Source organism: Labrus mixtus, chromosome 15, assembly GCF_963584025.1.
Source record: "Labrus mixtus chromosome 15, fLabMix1.1, whole genome shotgun sequence".
Lineage (NCBI taxonomy): Eukaryota > Metazoa > Chordata > Actinopteri > Labriformes > Labridae > Labrus > Labrus mixtus.
Genome location: NC_083626.1, coordinates 7,048,554 through 7,069,241, shown reverse-complemented (window position 1 = coordinate 7,069,241; position 20,688 = coordinate 7,048,554). Strand labels below are relative to the sequence as shown.

The window sequence follows — 20,688 nt, the reverse complement described above, 5'->3', positions numbered from 1 at the left end:
AAAAGACTGACAGTGAATTCATCGGAGACTTGGGCTTCTTCACCATATTTTATATTACAATTTTAAACATGTATCAACTGTCTCATTCCTTATTGATAATAATACTTATTATTATTATTATTATTATTATTATTTCAGGGAGCTGGAAAAAGTTTCAAGAAACTCTGCCTGCTTGGGGCACCGGATGGCCTGGTGGTTATGTCGTGCACCCCGTGTACAGAGGCCATTATAGTCCTCATCAGAGGCACCGTGGGTTGCCACATGTCATCCCCCACTCCCAACATTTCCTGTCTCTCTTTAGCTGTCCCAACTACTAAAGGCAAAAATGGTCCAAAAGTTATAACTTGATAAAGTAAAACTCTGCCTGCTTGACAAAAGATACCTGACACAAGTACGGCTGACCAGCTTTTAAGGAGGTTTTAATCACACCTCATGGTCTTCACCAGGGGTGGTGGCTGTGGCTCAGTTGGTAGAGTCGGTTGTCCCTCAACCAGAAGGTTGGGGGTTCACTCCCCGGCTCCTGCAGCCACATATCTGATGTGTCCTTGGGCAAGACACTTAACCCCAAGTTGCTCCCGCTGCTTCATCTGTGGTGTGTGAATGTGTATGAATGTGTACAAATGGGATTAGTTACTTCTGATGGTCACATAACAGCTTCTGCCATCAGTGTGTGAATATGTAGGTGTGACCTGCAGTATAAAAGAGTAATACAAGCTCAAGTCTGTTTACCATCAAGCAGACACTGTTAGCTTAAAGCAGTACCTTTCATCCCTTTACTGGCTGTTGTCCTGTAAATGTGTAATCATCCTGCTGTCTTTTAGCTGTCACATATATCACTCATTGAGACTCTTTGCAGTGGAGATTTATAATAAAGGCTGTTTCTGCAGTGTGCAATGACTCACTTCATCTGACACCTACCAAGCAACTGGGGTTTCTGCCATTAAAAATAACTATATAGAAATAATCAATCTTTATGCTGATGGTCTTTTTTTTTGCTTTTGTAGGTCATAAAGAAGCATCAATATTAATTTCAGTCTGTTTTATAAGCAGATAAAAACTCCTCACAGGAGCTTTCAGTGATAAAACTTTGTCATTGAACAAGGGAGCAGGTCATAAAGCACGACTCTGGTAATATGATGACGACCAGGACATCTCCATCCCAACTGAAAAAAACCCGTAACACACTAATGAAGACCAGGAGAAGGGGATACAGCTCCAGGAAAAGGTGTCTTTAAAAAGAAAAAACTTTTATTCTGCTTGAGAATCTCCTTGATTTCATGCAACATCAGGTGTAAAAAATGTGTCAGAAATGTGCTTTACTGTTAGGCCCAGAGGAGAAGACTGATGATATGCACAATTTTCTTACTGTTAACAAATCCCATGAACTGTAAACCAACATCTAATTGACCGAACTGACAAGATTATCTGTGTATCTAAAGCCTGGTGTAGATTTTTCCACTGTGCGAGGGAGCTCATTTTATGTCTATAAACTACTAAAAACAAATCAAAGAGCTCAAATAATGCACCAGGTGTGAAGTTGCTTCATTAAGATGGATATAGTTTAAAAAAAGGAGGAACTCTAGGTTTACTAACTGTCCTCACACTTACATGTAAAGGTCTAAAGGGCTTTTTTTTAATCATGTATTTTATTTTCAGGTTTCTGCAGCTTGTTGTTTAAAGCGCTTGAAAAAAGCGAGCAAGTCATCTAAAGTGAAGATTTTTTCAAACTTAAATTTCCAATGAGTGCAAATTATTATATAACAGTTACTTCAAATACCATCCACGTGTAAGGAATGATCGTTCATGTGTAATTCACAGGTGAAAATAGTCTCACAAAAGAGAGCTCTTCATCGTGATTGGAGAGGAAATGCTAAAAAACTACAATACCCAGCAGAAACACAAAAAACACGTTTGTGATTTGTTTTATGAAGACGTATAACTTCAGTAGGAATGATCCAGGACTTTGGGTTGAGAAAGAAACCGATGACAATGTAGAGACTTTAGAAATGATTGAGATAGATTCACACATTGTTAGTTTTTTTTTTCAGAGGATTTGTTGACAATGCTGAACGAAGACAATAACAGCAGCGTACTCTTTTTAAAGAGTCGCTAAAAAAAATAAATAATCAACTCCAGATGATACAAAATCAGAAGTCCGACAAGAACGTCTCCATTTGGTTGACATTTTATTTCATGGTGGTAGGAACACAAGACAAAGGTCATAAAGTTAGTAATGCTCAGGTCATGCCACTCGTACTCGGTGCACTGCCGTTTGAGGAGGGTTCTTTTTTCCGCAGTCAGACAGTAGTTTACAGAGGCCAGACATGGAGGGTAAACCACATAAATAAGGAACAGAAAATAGAGTCATAAAACAGTAAATAGGTTTTTTGTCAAAAGCCTGGGGAGGTTATTTGCAGAGGCCCCCCCTGGGATTTTTTTTAAATGTGTGTATGAGCATTATTACTAATATAATTATCATCGTTATTATGCATTACTCATTTTTACATTATGGGGATGAGGCTAATACACTGGCTAAAGTAAGGAAACAGTTATATGGATGACGTCTTTGTCACCTGCTAAGAGTCCAGGTGATGAGTTTTTAAGGCAATTCAAAGTTTCCACTCAAACCAGACCAGACTGCAACTGTCCTTATTGGTCTAAAGTCCTCACAAATACACAGGAAACTCTCCTTTATTAAGTGTTACCACCTGAATGCTCCAATTGAAGAAAGAACAGTGTGGTAGATAAGACCATTCGGAGGTTAATAAGAGAGTAAGTAGTGGAATTGAAACGTGTACTGGGACACCAGAGAAGTGTTGCTCGATGTGGTGTGGACACTCAGAGCATCATCCCACACAGTCCCTCCCCCATGTACATGAGTATATCATCGTGTGGGCAAACAGACACGTCGGACACGGCTCCAGTGTATATTACTAAAAACATAAACCTCCACAGATCACACATTTGCTAAATTTACACTTAAAAATTGCAGGGCTGTACAAAAACAGGTTGTCTGATGATTGAAGAAGGAAAACATAATTAAACAACTTAAAGAGAGAAAAGAAAAAAAAAGTACGAGACCATTTGATACTCGACCACGAACAAGCATGATTTTGTCTTAAGATATTGCCAAGTTTCTCATATCAAAACAAGAGTCTTTTAGTCAGTCACCGCAGCTTTTTGTGGTCCAGCAGCAACGACTCCAAGTTGCATCTGTTCACTGAAAGTTACAGAATTTGCACTAGTAATACAAACCCATGCGTTGCTATGTTAATTTGCAAGTACTGTAGGATTATGCATCTTTTTTTTCCCATTTTTGCAGCTGCTATGGCTTCAGAAGGTCACAACAACATCACAGTCTCTCTCTCAGAAACAGCCGAATAAAGACTCCTCCAGGAATGCTCCGAGGTCAAATAAGAAAAGAAATGAAGTCTCAGGCAGAGTTTTTTTTGAAGCTTTTTTGTTTTGTGTGTGTTTGTGTCCACTGTTCTCTGACAGGATGTTCCCAAGAGTAGTTCTCCTCGGCGCATCCTTTTCTGTCTGTCCTTTTCTTCAGTCTTTGCTTTCAGCACCTCCTTAAGGTCAAATATGGTAACAACTCTTCCCCGGATGCACCATTCAAAGTCCCGCAAAACTAACTGCTCCCAAAACAAAAATAAACAAAAACGTCATAAGTAGATACAGGGAATGAGCGAACAGAAAACATAACTTTGTAGTTTGTGAAATCACATCAGTGGAAATAAGAGAAGAAAGGGAACCTTTTTCAAAGTCATTGCAGAAAAACAAGCAAACCCCCAAACTGTGACATTTCCCCCGGATAAGAAAGAAACAAAAAGTGAATATAAAAACAAACAAATAAAAACCAGATTCAAACCAACACTGCAGAAGTGCATGCATTTATAGTGGTCATCATTAGTTCATCTGCTGATTGTAAAACAGAACGCACAATAGTACATGAGAAGCACAATTCTCCAAAGAGAACCCATCGTACATATTCACAGTCTCAGGTATTATTTATATACTCTATATTTATAACATTTATTGATGTCTATGATTCATGTCTTGACTTATGACTAATGATATGCGAGTCATCGAGGAATGCAGCGCTCTCTCCGTCTCCATCGTGTCGGCTTGCAGTGTTAGTGAGTCATATTTCAAAACTAAAGGCTCTGATGGGATTCAGATTGAGAGGAGAGTCTTGACTGTTTTTTTTGGGGCGCTGTGAGATGGGGGTTGATCGAGTGGTTATGAATGTGTACTTTCTCACTGTAGCAGCTTGACTGATATCAGAAAAGTCCCATTAGGAAAATACAGAGGGCTACAGAGGATGAATACGGAGTCTTTTTTTCTTTTAACTGGAGACACCAGCTGGCTGCAGCATCAAAGACTTGCACACACCAGACTACACTGAGTCCAGCTCTCTCAGGGGAATGTATGTCTACATATTCATGGATGTATAGGCCATGCTTGGGGAATGTGGACGATGGATATGGCACCAAGACAAGGCAGTCACCAGAGATCATCTGCGACGTCCACCAGTGTTCAAGTAATGAGTGAGAAAAAAAAGGAGCAGGCTTTCTTTTTTTTTTTTTTTTTTTAAAGTTGGCATTTGTTCTAAAACAACAAAAGTGGCCAGAATAAAATCTCTCTTTTTCACAGAGATGCCTGCGCTGATAAAAAAAGATGAAGGGGCCAGAGCAGTAAAGAAAAAGAAAAACGTGTTCTGTGAATGGAGGTGCAGAAGAAAAAAAACCCAAAACATATATAAACAAAAATGACATATTAATTTTCTTTCCATATAAAAAGCGATGAAAAGTATACAAAAATAGAAAATAATTACAGCAGGAGACATGGGCGCTATGGAGGGAGCGGGTGGGGAGGTTTTTTATTTTTTTAAACGATTTTCTCAATATATTTCGTCTCTGCCCGGTTATTTGGCGGCAGAACATTGTAGTATTTGGGGGCTGTTTAAGGCGTCCTCCACCAGGTGGAGATCCAAGCCGTCCACCATCACGTCCTTGATGCAGCCAATGAAGCCGGTGCTGTAGGCCTTGGGCAACCGACGAGTCACTGCCAGCTCCTCTAGACCACCTGAGGGAGACAACGAGAGAGAACACGATGAGTCATTTACACTCTTACACTCACTATGAAACAAACTGAAATGAATATATATGTCTTTTTAAGACCTACAAAGACAAACATGACCATCAGCATAAAGATTGACTATTTCTACAGTTATTTTAAGGTCCAAACCCCCCTGCTGGGTGTCAGACAAAGTGATGAATATCTGCAGAAACAGCCTTTCTTTATATTCTCCACAGCAAAGATTCACAGTTAGCGATACATTTATCTTTTAAAAGAAAGCCTGATGTGTTTTTTTTTGGACAAAAAACACCCCTTACACATGTACAGGACAAAATCGGCAAAGAGATCAAAAATGGTGCGCCCTTTGTCCACAGGGGGGCGCTGAAATGTCTCCATCTAATGCATGTTAATCACTGTTTTCTCAGTAGCAGCAACTATTATTTCTATTTTTAAACCAAAAAGTTGATTTCCTACATCCCTCATAATACAGCAGACAACATTAGCCTGTATAGCCCAAAAAGAAACCAACATGACATTGGAGGGCTAGCCAAGAAAAACTCCTCTTGTTGCTTTGATGCCTCAGACTTAGATAAGAAGCTGCAGTTGCACAAAGACCCAAGCCAACATCCAGCTTACACATTTATTCTGCACCTGAGTGACGGGAAATAACACTCCAAAATTAGCATGTAGCTGGAGGCGCTATAAAATATTAGATGAAGGAAACAACAGAAATCGGACTACTGCACAACACTCAGAGAGCTACTAATATAAATGGGATGCTTCTTATTAAGAATGTCGAATAAAAAGGTTTTAAAGGATGTTTTTCTTGTTCAAGAATAAAAGATGAGTGGTCCAGCTACTTTAATCCCCTCTTTTTCTCTTCTCTGATGGTGTGTAACATGCTAATTTGCAAGAACAGCCACATAAAGGAACGATCAGTAATTATGACACAAGAAGACACAAATCTTAAACTAGGAGACAAGATGCTCAAAGACGGCCAAACAATGGTCTACGATCCACAGTCAGCCTTATCTGACATGAAGGCTTTCTGTTAGGATTTTCAAATATGAAGCCCCATCCAAGATATCCCCCGATGACATCATCACTGGATATTTTCTCTGCTCCTTCAGATCACCAGAAGACATTACACAAGAGCTGCGTGTGCCCTGTTAGAGATCAAACACCCGGATGAAGCCTTTCATTACAATTTAGACCTAATGCCATCAAAAGGGATGTACCGGAAACATTTTGGTAGGAGAATGTATTTCCAGTACTTAAGCGGATGCTTGTCTTGTCAGGCTTTGTCTTTGATTTTTCTGTTCCGCTTGATGACACCAGTCGAGTGACATGACAGATCAACGCTCTATTTGTCAAAACCAGCACGATCAAAGCGCTGCAGACAGAAAGACTGCACGCCAGCCACACAAAGTTAAGGTAGATGAAGAGACTGCTCTTCAAATGTGACATGCTTTGACATAAAGGCTCGACACGGGCGACAAATACAAGGTGTGAGAGTATCAAATCCTGATTACCTAATATCCTCATCATGTTTTTAATCCGAGCACTCATCGAGGAGCTTTGACCTCCTTAAATATGATCCGTTCATCGAGGAGTGTTTTCACTACTTTGACTGTTCTTAATGTGATGCACTTATTGACTCACTGACAGCCCAAAACGTCCTTCATTTATTATTAAACCAAATATTTCCTGTTTTTCCGATTTCTTTTTCCTTGGAATCGATGGTCCGCATGTCAAAAAACTCTGAATTAATCCAATCTGAATCTAGTTTCTCTACAAGAAGTAGTCCCTTTAAAAAACTGTTGACAAGTTCCTAGAGTTTCTCAGCAGAGATGCTGTTAAATACTTAATAAACTAAATACTAAATATGCACATATAGATACATTAAGACTGTTAAAAGGAGTCTAAATACTTTTGTTTCTCAGAGAATGACCTTTAAGACACTTGTGAACTAGATCTCACTGAAGTTCTTTGATCCATCAGTCACAGAAAGTTTAAAAACAGACGTTCCTCAATATGAAATTTTCATGGATTTCTACTTCAAAGCAAATGTTTCAGCCCCTTGTACTTTCCATTTCGTTTTCACTTATTATTTCAAATGATTTTTTTTTATTTCTAACCACGTCTCATAACATCTTTTGGTGGAGACTTGATGACCTAATTGCCGGGTGTACTGCTGGCTCCTTTTTTCCTTTTGATGGTGTTTTGAGTTACTCTTTTGAGCCAGCACACCCAGTAGTAGTCATTAGTGTCGCTTTCAATAAAATCAGCATGAAACGTCTTTATTCAGAATTTTATGAGATGTGTTCTTACTGGGAAAGAGGTTGACCCTAGCTGTTTGATGTTTTACCTTCCTGCCATCGCTGCTCTCTCTTCTTTCTCCCTTTCTTTAATCTGTCACATTCTGTCTGCGTCCTGTCTTTCTCCTTTTACGTTGCTAAAAAAAACTCCCCTCTTTAGACCCACATTCCCCTTCTCTGCTCCTCTTCCCCGTTTCCTCTTCTCTAATCTTCGGAGCTGAGGGTTCATATCCCCGTCGAGCTCCTTACATCCCCTGTCCCTGCCCCCTTTAATCGGATTGCGTGCCTCCGAATCGAGGATCGACAGGGCTAATTTCATGCGAGTTACAGATGAATTAATGATGAACTGTGAAAAGGGGATTTTAAAAGGACAGGGGCTCTCGATGGGAGGGCTGTGTGAGGATTAAGTATTCTCGCTGCAGGCCCTGCTCAGCACCTGTTCCAAAGCACTGCCTCCCTGTGTGTGTGTGTGTGTGTGTGTGTGTGTGTGTGTGTGTGTGTGTGTGTTTGTATACGTGTTCCCTGAGTACACGGACGCACCCTCTGCATGCAGCCTGTCTTTTAAATGTCACTCACACTACCTCTCCTCTCCAAACCCTCTTCCCCGCCTCACGCTCTGCATTTTGAAAGAAGAGTCCGACTGCATTTGCTGCCTGTCTTCGATGTTATTTCCCCGGCATGTTCGATCCTGTGTGTTCTCTAAAAAGTGATTCCTCAGAGTCGAGCTCAGACCAAATTCAACTGGAGGCAGATAACGGCCCAACTTTAGACGTTTTCAATTCAGGAGAGCAGGCAACTTTTGAATACGTCAGATAGCCTTTCATTTCTCAACTCAATACCTGAATGGGCTTGGCTGTTTTTTTTTTTTTTTGCCCAAACTGCAATTTTTCCCCCCTGCCAGAGACTTTGCTTATCCTCTGCAACGCCAATGAGTCCATTCCTCATTTTTGGCAGCCTTCTACCAGTGGCTGAATGAAAAAGTACTACAGAATTACTGTACAAGTTTAGCCCTGACATGATGTATAGCACTCATAGACACATTTCCCAGTCAGAATTATGGACTGTATATAAGAAGTGGACGAAGCATTTGGTCTCAAAAGTGAAGCGAAGATGGAAGGGCTTTAGATCTGTTTAAAAAAAGAAAAGCAACTCCTCTGGTTTGGATTGTATGCAACCAGATGAGACATGAGCCCACTTCTCAGTAAATGTATTACATTTAAATATGTTCCAACTGAGTTTAAAAGTGTCCTTCAGTACAATATAATCTTTCTCTTTATAATAATGGTGACACTAAATGAAAAATCACCAGGACGAAGCTGCGATGATGAGTCTTCAACTGTTTCCAACTGTGATGTCTTTTGGTTCTAAAATATCGAGGTTGAAGGTGTTGCACTAGACGCTTCAATGGACAACGTCTCAGCGGCTACATCCACTTTTTTTTTCTTCATACAGTCAATGTTTTGAATGAATGTTAATGTTTGGACACGTACCCAACCAGAGCGCTCCGTCTGTGTCCAGCTGTGTAGCTGCCAAAGGTGATGACCCTGTTACCGCCGCCTCGTTGCCGACCTGTAGAGAGCCGTCTCTGAGTGCTCTGAGGAGGAGAAGGAAGAAGGGAAAGTTATGGACTGAAGTCAGTGTGATGCATGTAAGTCAAACTGGATCAGGGGATGGGAAACCCCACCGGCCCAACAAGGTGTTATTATCACTGTACTTTAATAACCATTCAATTCTGTAGTGATTTGAAACTTTCTGCAAGAGTATTGGTTTGACTGTATGAACTTTTTAAGCAAGATTTACTAATTAGACAAACACTATCACATAAACTAGCTTTAATGAAGCATGCATTTTGCTGCATTGGATTGTCATTTATGATGATGATAAGGAGGAAAAAGTGTGGACAGATCAATCAATCAATTAGTAATAGTTGTTTTACTTGAGGAATATTTTGCGGGCACCAGAAGGTTTTAGAGAAACTGAGTTTCAGGTCCAGAATCTCAGAGACGTTCTGTAAATCGTAGTTTCATTTCATCTGAGGCATTGCTCCTCTGCCACTACACTGAGCATGCACATAACCGTCCTTTGCCAAGCAGTGTTGTTAATGTGCCTGTCTGCAAGCTAACAGATGCCATGAGAGCACCATTCATTTGTGGTGGCTCTGCATTAGCACACACTTAAGAGTTGTGACGATGGGGCTAATTTGAAGCTATACAGATGGTTCCCAACAGAGGGAGTGTCATTAAAGGCAAACACAGATAGTTATGTAACTTCTGTCAGCCGTATCTTCCAGCAATGCATGCGGTCTCCTCTCTAAGCCCCGGGATGAGATTTGGCCAAATCCCTGTTTGAAATGGATGCAGAAGGCTTTTTTTGAGGATCGATTATTCTTGCCTTACATGATGAAACAAATCTAATTATCCCCCCTGCTTCCATTCACAGCCATGATGAAAGCAATAAAGCAGATATCACGTGGAAGGTGTTAAGTGGGTCATTTCTAAAGTTCAGCCAGTTAATTTGTTTCTAATGAAGGGATCCATTAAAGTGACATCACTATGTGGCAAAAAGTATTATGTGCCTTGTTTCTTTCTCTTATATCTGGGATTATTATTCATGCTCTGAACTAATCCCTGTTTAATGTGTCTGATTAATGGGTGACTGATGTATGACTATACTGTGGACACGTGTACAAGTATCTAGATTGACAAAACTGAATTACAAATCAAGGAAAAAACACAAGCTGGCACACACAAGGACTTACCAAGAGGCATCTGAGTTATTGTAATATATTAGATTTAGATGACGGGAACATACACCACTTAAGCACAGAGTCAACTAACATGATGAAAGAAAGACTCTGTGCTCCCATTTGCATATTCCTTAATCTGTGTTGAATCAAATTACCAAACAGCAAACCTTAAAACACTACGAGAATACTGCACAATGACTGTCACTGCTTTTCATCCTTCTTATTGCTATATTCTGTTTTAATCAGTTGTCACGGTGTATTTTTCTTCTTTATAACAAACTCTGACTTGCCTGAGTTTTGTGTGGTTGCTTTATAAATGAAGGCGCCTACTGTACACAGTGTACAGTCAGCGGGGGGTTAATCCATCCATGTATGTCATTTTGTTTCCGGGTTTTTTTCCCTTTAATGTCTCAAATTTGTTGGGATGTTGCAACACGTTCTTCATTTTTGTACATCCATTAATTTGCTTAAGCCATTTGATGTGCAGCGCTTCACACTCGTGCATCATGAGGCATGAAAGTAACCTTAATCTGAAGCTAATCAAAGTCATCTCAATGCACCACATCACCGTGTAGCAGAGGTGTCATGCAAGAGATCACACACGTTTGCAGCAACACAAATACAATATGGATTAAGTCTAATCCGGGTTTAAGTGTCAACATCAGGCATTTTACCTGCTGGCCTTGATGCGTATCCAGCGGTTGGTGTTGACGCGCACCGAGGAGCGCAGCACCACGGGCTTGGAGCCCAAGTCGTACGTCATCTGGACGTGTCCGTCCACGATGGCCAGGGCGATGTAGTCGGATCGCTCCACGCCCTTCCCGCTCCACAGCACCAGACCCTGTGTTGCCTCTGTGCGGATGCTCAGCTCGAACTTGTTCACCAGGAGAGCTTTCTCACTACGAGAACAGAAAAAAAAACACCAATTACATTTCTCACAATGCGATCCAATTCTTGATGTCGCCCACGCTGATCAGCCAGTGTGTGTGTGTTTGTGTGTGACATTTGAAGTTGCAGATGTGAAATGTGCAAATCGAGATGCTGGCTCGAGGGTAAATTACCCATGATTCCAGTGTGACATATGGTTCTGTGTGCAAGCACATGTAGTCAGAAAGCATTACAGTGGTTTTTAAGGATGCAGGCTGAGTTTAGGAATAGCAGGGGGCTGTTTTGCTATTAGCGTTCCAAAATCCCTCTGAGCCTGAACTGCGATGCTGCTCAGTACTTCCTGTGTTTCTGTGTGTGGATGTGTGTATGTATTTGTGTGTAGTGTAGTTTAAGCAGCTGTTTGATCTTGAGTCTCTTGGCTGCTACAGCTGCGGGGGTGATTTGGAAGCAGGGACTAGGCAGCTTCCACCTTCCCTTAAGAGACACTGTAAGTCACTGTCACACAGTCTACTGTATTTTCACACACACAGACACCATCACACATCCAATCCTGCATTCAAACAAACACTTACACATCTCCTCTGTTCCTCATGTCCAGCAGAGATTTATCAGACATCCACAGAATCATACCTGCGTGTTTGTGTGTTTGTATGATTGTGTGTGTGTGTGTGTGTGTGTGTGTGTGTGCACGTCATCAATCAGCATCCGTGCAATTGTCTGCACATCTGCTACATTTAGACATGGGTCTGTTTCTTCAGCGGGTATTTCAACACAAAGACAAGGACAAGGTGAGGACACACACAACAAAGAACCAATGACAAGTGGATAAAATGAAAAGACTGAGAGCAGCACAGAACTGAAGATTAGACGAGACAAGACAACAAGACAAAGAAAGCAGCACAGCAAGCAGAGAGGCTCATGGGGGCACGGAAAGAGGACAGGAGATGGGAGAGAAAAAGAGTACAGAAACATCTCCTTACACTGTAAGAAGTATTTTCAGGTTTTCTCTGAGGGGTTTCTCTTCATTAAAGAGTACCAGGTATAAAAGCAATGGATATTGTTGAACTTTGAAGTTCTTTCCTGTTTTGACGCTCAGCACAGGAATAATGTTGGTTCACTTCAGCAGACGAGTGGGTAGAACCAAGATCAAATTTGATTTCCTTTTACAAAAACATGCACAGGTTAGAAACTTTGACCCCCTTGATGAACTTAATCCGCTGAAGTAAACAGGATGAAAAAGAAATAAGCCTTAAAATGATTTTTTTTTTTCCTCCAGAGAGAGAGAAAAAACACATATACAGCTCAGTGAACCCTCTCCTGGCAAACCCTCAAAGAGCTTATAGGGCTCGATAAATCTCCATCCGAGTGGCTTGTCAGTGATAAGGTCAAGGTTATTAAAAGTGCTGAATATCATGAATAAAACAACACAGGCACACGGCTGTCTAAAACTCATATACACCTCTCTGACTTCTTAGATTTCTGGTGTGTTGCTGTGTTTTTTTTTTTTAATGTAGAGATCTTATCTCCTCCTTATATGTATTCAAATTCTCAGAAGACTTTCCCAGGGTGCTTTTCTACATTTTAACTCTAGGTGGCAGTAGTGGTTAGAATAAAAAGAAGCCATAAGGGAGGATAGCTGAAGCTCTGGTTGGTGTTGTGCTGTCATCGAAGCTCCAAATCTCAGAATTAATTGAAGCTTAGACAGAATTGATTCTTATTTGTAACTTCATCTTAACACTACTCACTAGATTGTCTTTGTGGAGGCGGATTTAGCCCTGTGAGAGGTCGGGGAGGGGTTGTCAGGAGAGAAGTGGAGCATGACGAGTTAAAAGGCCAGTGGACGGCATCAGAAAGTGTCAAAGCTTTCGAGCAAACTCACCTTTGGTCAGATGGGTTCTCCAGAGACTCAGGACTTAAGGGAGCAGGGGGGAGAGAGTCAACGGCATGCAGTGTAAGCGCAACAGGCCATAAGGAAAGAAGGAAGGAAGGAGGGAGGGGAACAAGAAAGGACGGAGGGAAGGAAGGAGGAAAGGAGGTTGTGAGCCCACTGTGTGACTCACAGAGGTCTAGTTAAGCTGGAGCTGCAGAAAGCATAACTTATCTGCTCTACTACCATATCAACTGCGCCAACAGCCGATAACAACGGTCTTGTGATCATAAGAAGAGTGTAGCTCGACCTGATCACAACACAACGTCAGAAGAAGATTCTCAAGGGAGCTACAGGGATGACTAATGCACCAAAATGCCTTGTGATGAAGCACGTTCTAAACAACATCAAGATTAAGTACATTCATGGTCAGTGTCCACGCCCCGGTAACAATGGCTACTTTAAGTAGGCGTCCAATTATTGAACAACCCGTTTATATTTATGGTGCTGCACGCCACTGTGCAGCAGCCATTACCTTCTGTCCAGCGATGGAAGCGTTGAATGAGAAAAATGGGGTAATTGTCAAAAAATGGGGTCAAGCGCCATATCAGCTGAGAGTCAGGGCCAGATGTGATTTGTCACAGAAATAATGGGGCTCGAGCAAATCGACCCGAGCTCTCAGATATGGGTAAGGAGGTGAAGGAGGGGCTACCAGAGGGAGCTGTAAATAGTAACAGAAACATTAACTCAAGGTGAGCGTTTGACATTTTGGCCTCGCGTAGCTCTAAATGTCCTCTTGAGAAATTTCTTTTATAAAATCAAAATCATGCCGGAATTGATCAGCGGGCCTCCCTAGCTCTCTGGTTTGCTTAAATTCACGCTCATTGAGGCTCTCAGTAAATGTGACATCCATTAAACTTTCGACAGTCTGGCTCCAAGGACCACTGTCCCCCTCCTGCTAAGTGAGATTGATGCCCATGGCTGCACACTGCAGAGAGATCTCAATTGGAGGTCTAATCTACAAAGGGAGACAAATCTGTGATTAACATGTCGCTGCCTCTCCGTACGGCCGACTCTGTAATTATTCACAATTACAGTTAGAAATCTGGCAAAAAAGCGAGATGACAGAAGCCCTGGCATGGATTGGAACTCTGGGCTGAATCCAGTCGGCTTAATTTGAGCTGAATTCTGCTTGGGCGCTTTGTGGGACTCTTTAAAAAGAGGTTACTTACCGAGCTAATGAGCAGGAAGAAAAAAAAAATCCTTAATAACTAAGTCATGACCGAGGGCTTTCCCCGAGCAGATAGTCCACACGGGCACCAGAAACTAGGTTAAGGGCTGTTTAGTACATCCTCCTCTTGCCGTGTTCAACAGGGTCTCGTTCATTTCCCACATGACAGATAATGCCATTCAGTGTAAAGTGCATGGCAATTCATTTTGTTTATGATCGAGTTACAACCATGCATAAAATATTGCACATTCTTAGCATAGCAATTCATTTTGTCTTTCTGAAGGGTGAGCACAAAGCTTATCATGCACACATTCATGCTTCTCTTTTCACGGGGAAACAAAAAAGGAGAACGTATCTAATGACGCTGCAAAATGTATTCAACAGAAGGAAATCTGTCTAATTAAATCATGGAGATGGAGCTTAAATGGAAAGTCTGACTTTATCAGAAAAGATGATTTCTGTTGGTTTTTTTTTTTATGAATGTGCTTTAATCTCTTCTGTTAGTTTAACTATTAAAACAATGGATTTTAGCTGTTAGTTTTGCTTGATTTGAACTGGGGGAAGTACCCAGTCTAAGAGTCTACTTACTCCGGGATCTCATTGGTCAGTTGGCTTGGTTGAGAAGGAAAGACAGTGAAGGACATTTAACATGAGACAAAGACAAAGACAGAGACAACTAGGACAGTCAGACTCAAGGACAGGACAAGGTCAAGCAGCTGGAACGCCAGAATCACAGACCAACAGCACATAAAACACATAAAAGCACACACACACACACACACAAACACACATATCCCGACAGAGTTCTGCAGCCAGTTGTTTTTGAGTGAGCGTGAGTGGTGGAGTGTGATGATCTGGGCCGCTTTTCACACCTCTGAGTGTTTGTGTGAAGAGCTGTGAGACGAAGATATAGAGCCGTATGCTTGATGTCTTCTCAGGTTCATCATATAAACATTTTTGTTGGTGCAAACTCAGGAGGGGCGCTCTTCTCTTGCCAAACCCTGTCGACGGATTGGAGAGTAAAAACTGTCTCATCAGCTGCCTAAAACGGGAGGATTTCATGATTTTTCTTTTTCCAAACCTGCTCCAGAGACCACTTTACATTTGCGTCATCATCTTTTTTTGTGTGGGCCTGAACGGGCTGTTGAATATTGCAGGTGATGTTTCTTTGGAGGCTGTTTTTTTTTTACAGAGAATACTAACACACTCTCAAACAGGAGAAAAAGTGTAATCATGCTTCATGTGTGCTTATTGTATTGTTCAATGTTCACTAAGCAGAGAAAACCGAGCATGCTCAGGGCAACGCTGTGATTCTTAACAATCTCGCTAATTAGAAAAAAGCAAAGCAGGACTGTTGTGGATGGAGGGTTTGAGCTATTAGCAAAGTGACTAGTTCACCCTGAAGCCACGGCACTGATGATATCATCAACACAGTGTCGTCGTGGCTCACCAAAGGAGGAGATGGATGGACAGAAAGGTTATTTGGCTAATAGCTATCATAGATGAAGATGATCTCCTTGTCCTCTTCCTTACCTCTTTGTAACGGCGTTGTGGTACTCGATGAACGTCCGCCCGTCAAAGGCGATGGCTTCGGTGTCGCCTGCAGACTTCTCATAAATGGCTGTGGAAGAGTTGGGGGGGGGAGGGGTGGAGAGTGGAAAGAAAGAGTGGTTTTTCAGAGGATGACATCACACCGATCAATAAGACAGAGCGTTCGGTTATCGGAGCCGATGGATCGTGAGCAAATGGAGCAGTGTTGGTGCATTTGTAGTTTTTAATTAAAGTGAAAGGGGACAGCGGGCCACAGTACAAGGTTAATGGAGAAGGCGGTGACTGAGTGTGTGAGACAGATAGGGCCTCAGTGAGTCGATCTCTGGCAGAGTGACATGATGATGATGATGATGATGAAAGGGATGTGCAACTCTTGAAAAGAGCATTTCATGAATATTCAATTGGCAGCTTTCATCATTTTGATAACTGCCGCTTTAGTTTGAAATAAATAAAGGGCTGCGTCGATACAGATACTGAAACGCCTTGGATAAGAACGCCAAAACATCAAGCCCTTACTGACGGTTTTTAGCCATAACTTCCATATTCTTCACCTCAACAGTGGCCTACTGTAGGAAGCAATAATGTAACTTATGGCTGCCTTTAGCAACTACTGCTTACAGTACGAGTGGCCAAGAGGAACCTTTTGTCAAAGCTAGCAATATATTACCAATCTGTGTTTTCCACTCACACATTTTCAGTTTTTCTATACAGTATGAGGTTGAGGTAATTAATAAAGGTTAAAACACACTTAAAAAAACGGTTTCTTCAACCCTCTTAGGCAGGCAAAAAAACATGGAAGCTCCCCCTCGACATGTTTCTAGGACTTGCAGGGTAACTCACGATAGGATATGAAACGATAAGTGACCCGCAATAACAATAACAATAATATCATGATACAGAGATTCTGCAAAGCACTCATGTATAGCAAGACAATCATATAATGACACATCACTATATTTAATTAACAGAAGAGTGAAGTTCAGGACTCATGTAATTATTATTTACTGCAACACACGGTGTCAGTTTCACCTCCCATCATGCCTCATGCTTTTACAGATATTATCCTGCTGTCTTCTTCTCAACTAATGGCCAATTAACTTCCATCTACATTACCATCCCTCGTGTCCTAAGCTGAGTCATGAAGTAGTGACGTGGTGAGTCAATTAGTGAAGTAAATCTGTAAACAGGGCTGTTTAAAAAATTTAAAATAAATCTATATATGGCACCAGTCAAGTTCTTCTTTAACTTACTGAGCCCAGCCAATCAACAACCTTAATGATGATGTCATGTCTAAACAGAGTTAGCTGAATAATAACATGTATATTTATTTTGCACCCTGAGGGCTTTTTCAATATGGACTAACACACACTCAGTATCGAATGGAAAACGTTTAAGAAAACCTAAAAAAATGTTTTTAAATCAGTTAACGTAAAGAGAATCACAGACGTTCTTGTCTCCAAAACACAGAGTGCAAACTAAAGTTTTATAAGCTGAAAAAATGAGACAGGTTCCTCTTCCGAGAACAAACTGTGTTATATAAAGTCTGAAAATGCTGCCATCATGTTTCCAAAGTTTAATACCCACAGGTAAAAAAAAAAAAAGTCCGCTCCCACATAAAGTAGATTAATCCTGATTTCAAAAGTGAACTTTGTTTTGAAGATCTGTGTTTGTGTGCGACATTTTACCTCTGGGTATTCAACGTTGGGATTTGATGACTCTGGTTTAGCAACACAAACAAAAGAACTGGGAAGGCAGCCTCCTTTTCAAAGACCTAACTCCTGCTGCCATGTATCCCTCAAGAGTCAAACCAAATAGTGTTGGAAGAGGAAATGGAACAATCTGTACACTTACAGTGATTCATTGCAGTTTCACACTGCCATGATGAGGTGATCTGAAGCCAGCATGTACGCCCACACCAATCATACTGATACTTACAAATCAAGATATAAAAGTGTTGTGACGGGAGATGATAACATGAACCACGGGCAGAGATACTCACTGTTCTGACAGCGTCCCCCCGAGAAGCCACTCAGGCACACACACTCGTAGGTGTCCAGCTGGGGGTTGCAGCGGCCGCCGTTGTGGCAGGGCTCCTGGGAGCACGGATGCTCCTGGAACATGGCTACGTTGCTGGAGCGCTGGGCGTTCTCCTCTCGGAGGATGGGGGTGCCCATCAGGATGATCTAAGAGCAGGACACACAGGGTTAACAAAGGCTCTCAAACACATTTACAGAGGTCTTTTCTTATTACTCAACTTGTGGAAACAGTTGTTAACTGTATATTCAGCTCTGGAGGAGGTTTTCATATCTGAGGAAATTATGTTGTCAAGGTTACCGTGATCTGAGCTTTCATACTTCAGTCACATTAGAGAAATTTTGTGTCATAAATTAGAGTGGTGTGGAGTTTGAAAGATACAGGGATAGGCAATTACCAGCAATGAGTGATTGTAAAAATGTTATAGTATGTGCATAGGAAAACGAAGTTACACCCTTTCCAGGGACTGAGAGAAGAATGACACACGTCTGCCTCTGGGACTTTGATCTTTATCGATTAATCCGACTTCTTCTGAGTCTCTAAAATTTTTCAAACAACATTCAATTTTGAAGATTGTTTTGAAAAAGGAAATGGTAAATGGACTTCTTCTTGTAAAGTTCTTTTCTAGTCTTCTGACTACTCAAAGAGCTTTTACACCGCAGGTCACACCTACACATTCACACACTGATGGTAGAGACTGCCATGTAGTGAGAACATCAGAAGTAAGTAATCACATTCATACACATTCATACACCGCCCACAAAGCAGCGGGAGCAACTTGGGGTTAAGTGTCTTGCCCAATGACAGGGCTGAACAGGGGCTGGGGATCAAATCCCCGATCTTCTGGTTGAGAAACAACCGACTCTACCAACTGAGTCACAGCCTCCCCAAAAATTAGTCAACTTAAGACTTCTTTTCCAAAATCTCCAAAAGTTAGATATAGGAAAGAAAAAATGCTTAGGTTTTAATGAACTAGAGTCTGAAACTCTGACTGAATGGGGAACGTGTGGGAGTGATTCTCATCAAGTATAAATGACAGCCAGATGTAAGTAAAATGCAAACACAGGTGTCTTTATGTTTGGATTTAAATGTGCTGAACTTTGATTGTGGGTAAAAAGAAGCAAACAGGATCCACACACCGAGGACTTCCTGTTTAAAAGATTTATTAACAGGTGATGTTTGGAGCTAACATGCTCTTCCTCAGACTTGAACTTTGATTGTTGTACAGAAACATTTTAAATCATCATGTTAGAAAACAAAACAGTGTAAGAAAGTTGCATGTCAATGTGTTATTGACTGGTTCACACTGATCATGGAAAATATGTTTCAGGGCGTACAATAAACAGCTAAAAGTGCTCCTCATCCAACATTAAGTCCAGAGTTATGGTCTCTGTAGGCTTAGTTATCAAATGACAGGTATTTTTTACAACCTGCCTGCATGTTTGGATGTAAATCAGCTGTTTCTAATTAAGCACCTATTTAACCTTTTCCCTTCACCTGTGTGGATGTAACAGTGTAAATATAAATCGTTTGTGACCTTCCTCTGGAGCTTTACCTCCACCATTCTTGTCTGGCTTTTAAATCTCTTACCTCCTCTTCTGTGCTTTTTGTTGTCACATTTATCTGATTTAATTTCCCCCTCCTTAGCAAAACACTTGAAGATAATCATTTGTTAGCACTCTTGGTTGTTGTCCAAGGGAAAGCAGCGAGTTATGGGGCTTAGTGTTTTCTGCTGAACGATCATTAAAACCTCATTATGCCAACACGCCCTGAGACCTAAACAACTGTGCACGCTGATACTGTAGATTCATTTGAATGTCTTCTTCCTTTTGAATATGAATTCCACTCTGTAACCGCACAGGGAAACGTCTCCCAATCAGGCGTTGTCACGACGCACATGCTAAACAGGACATCAAACTGAGTGTACAAACCGCCTTCCTCATAATTACCCATTCCCAACGGGCCGAGTAAGACAAACGCCACATTTAGCTTTTGATTTGCTCGGAAAAACTGTCAAGGGAAAGTTTGCAGAGGAGAACTGATGACAAGTTTGCACAAACAGTAACATCCTGCCTTTGTTCTACCGGGTTATTTTTGGCGTTCGGAGATGAGCTTTTTTGCTGGAAAGTGTAAGAAAAAAAACTGGAAGGCTGTCAGAGAAAGATCTGAGAGGAGCGAAAGGGAGGGACTTCAAAATGTGTATTCTATTATTAGTGCATGCTAATCCAAATGAGCAGAGTCACTGCCCGTCTCAGAGCGAGCTTATCACGGAAAATTACTGAAAAGAGGGTTCTGTAGTATGACAGCTGGACAGCTTATAACTTATCTTTAGAATATGTGTAACATCTCAGGGTGAAAGAGTCACTAAAATAACATATATACACATCAGAACAACCCACAAGCAGAGATATAGATACACTTCTCCTGCAAGATTTAGAGGCTTGTGAACACTTACCTTCTGGACGGTTCCCTTGAATCCCTCTGTGAGAGCGGCGCTTCTTGCCAGTCGGCTGTAATCAGGAGCTCCACCGACAAACAGAGACTCTTTCAGGTTAAGATCTACGTGCAGGTTCTGATGAGAGAGGACACAAAGAGGCGTCAGTGGGAGAGCTGGAGCTGTGCAGACTTGAACCCAAACATTTGGGTTGTCACAGTTATATGCAGTTTGCATCCACCGCTGCTTCCCTCACAATGACGATGAATCTGTGGTGAGGACGGAGGATGGAGCATTCATTGTTATTCAAAAGAATGCATTGGCTACCCCTAAAAGGAACAAATACGTACACTGACATTTAACAGGAGAGGCTTCACCGGATGTCTTTACTGGAGGGACATAATAAACCATCCCTAATAAAGTTCCCTCCAGATGTTATGAAGGTACCGTGCTCACAAGGTTGGAACGCAGTAAGAGTGGCCTTCACTCTTCACACTTACCAAAATCTAATATCTAACAGTTCAACTTTGAGTT

The 20,688-nt window shown here is 41.4% G+C and overlaps 1 protein-coding gene across 9 annotated transcripts in view; it reads right to left on the bottom strand.

Annotated features, from left to right (window-relative positions):
• Nucleotides 1-2,169: 2,169 nt before the first annotated feature.
• agrn (agrin) overlaps nucleotides 2,170-20,688 on the bottom strand; it is a 291,135-nt gene continuing 272,616 nt past the window's right edge. For 5 of the 9 annotated variants that reach the window (XM_061058541.1, XM_061058543.1, XM_061058542.1 and 2 more), the window contains 8 exons: nucleotides 20,176-20,292; nucleotides 17,686-17,869; nucleotides 15,669-15,756; nucleotides 14,724-14,747; nucleotides 12,917-12,949; nucleotides 10,824-11,048; nucleotides 8,894-8,997; nucleotides 2,170-5,091 (listed from right to left, as the gene is read on the bottom strand). In XM_061058541.1, coding sequence (XP_060914524.1) covers nucleotides 4,931-5,091; nucleotides 8,894-8,997; nucleotides 10,824-11,048; nucleotides 12,917-12,949; nucleotides 14,724-14,747; nucleotides 15,669-15,756; nucleotides 17,686-17,869; nucleotides 20,176-20,292 — 936 coding nt within the window. In that variant the 3' untranslated portion in view covers nucleotides 2,170-4,930. The remainder of the gene's footprint in view (nucleotides 5,092-8,893; nucleotides 8,998-10,823; nucleotides 11,049-12,916; nucleotides 12,950-14,723; nucleotides 14,748-15,668; nucleotides 15,757-17,685; nucleotides 17,870-20,175; nucleotides 20,293-20,688) is intronic. The other 4 variants (XM_061058544.1, XM_061058545.1, XM_061058548.1 and 1 more) reach the window with 1 other exon arrangement.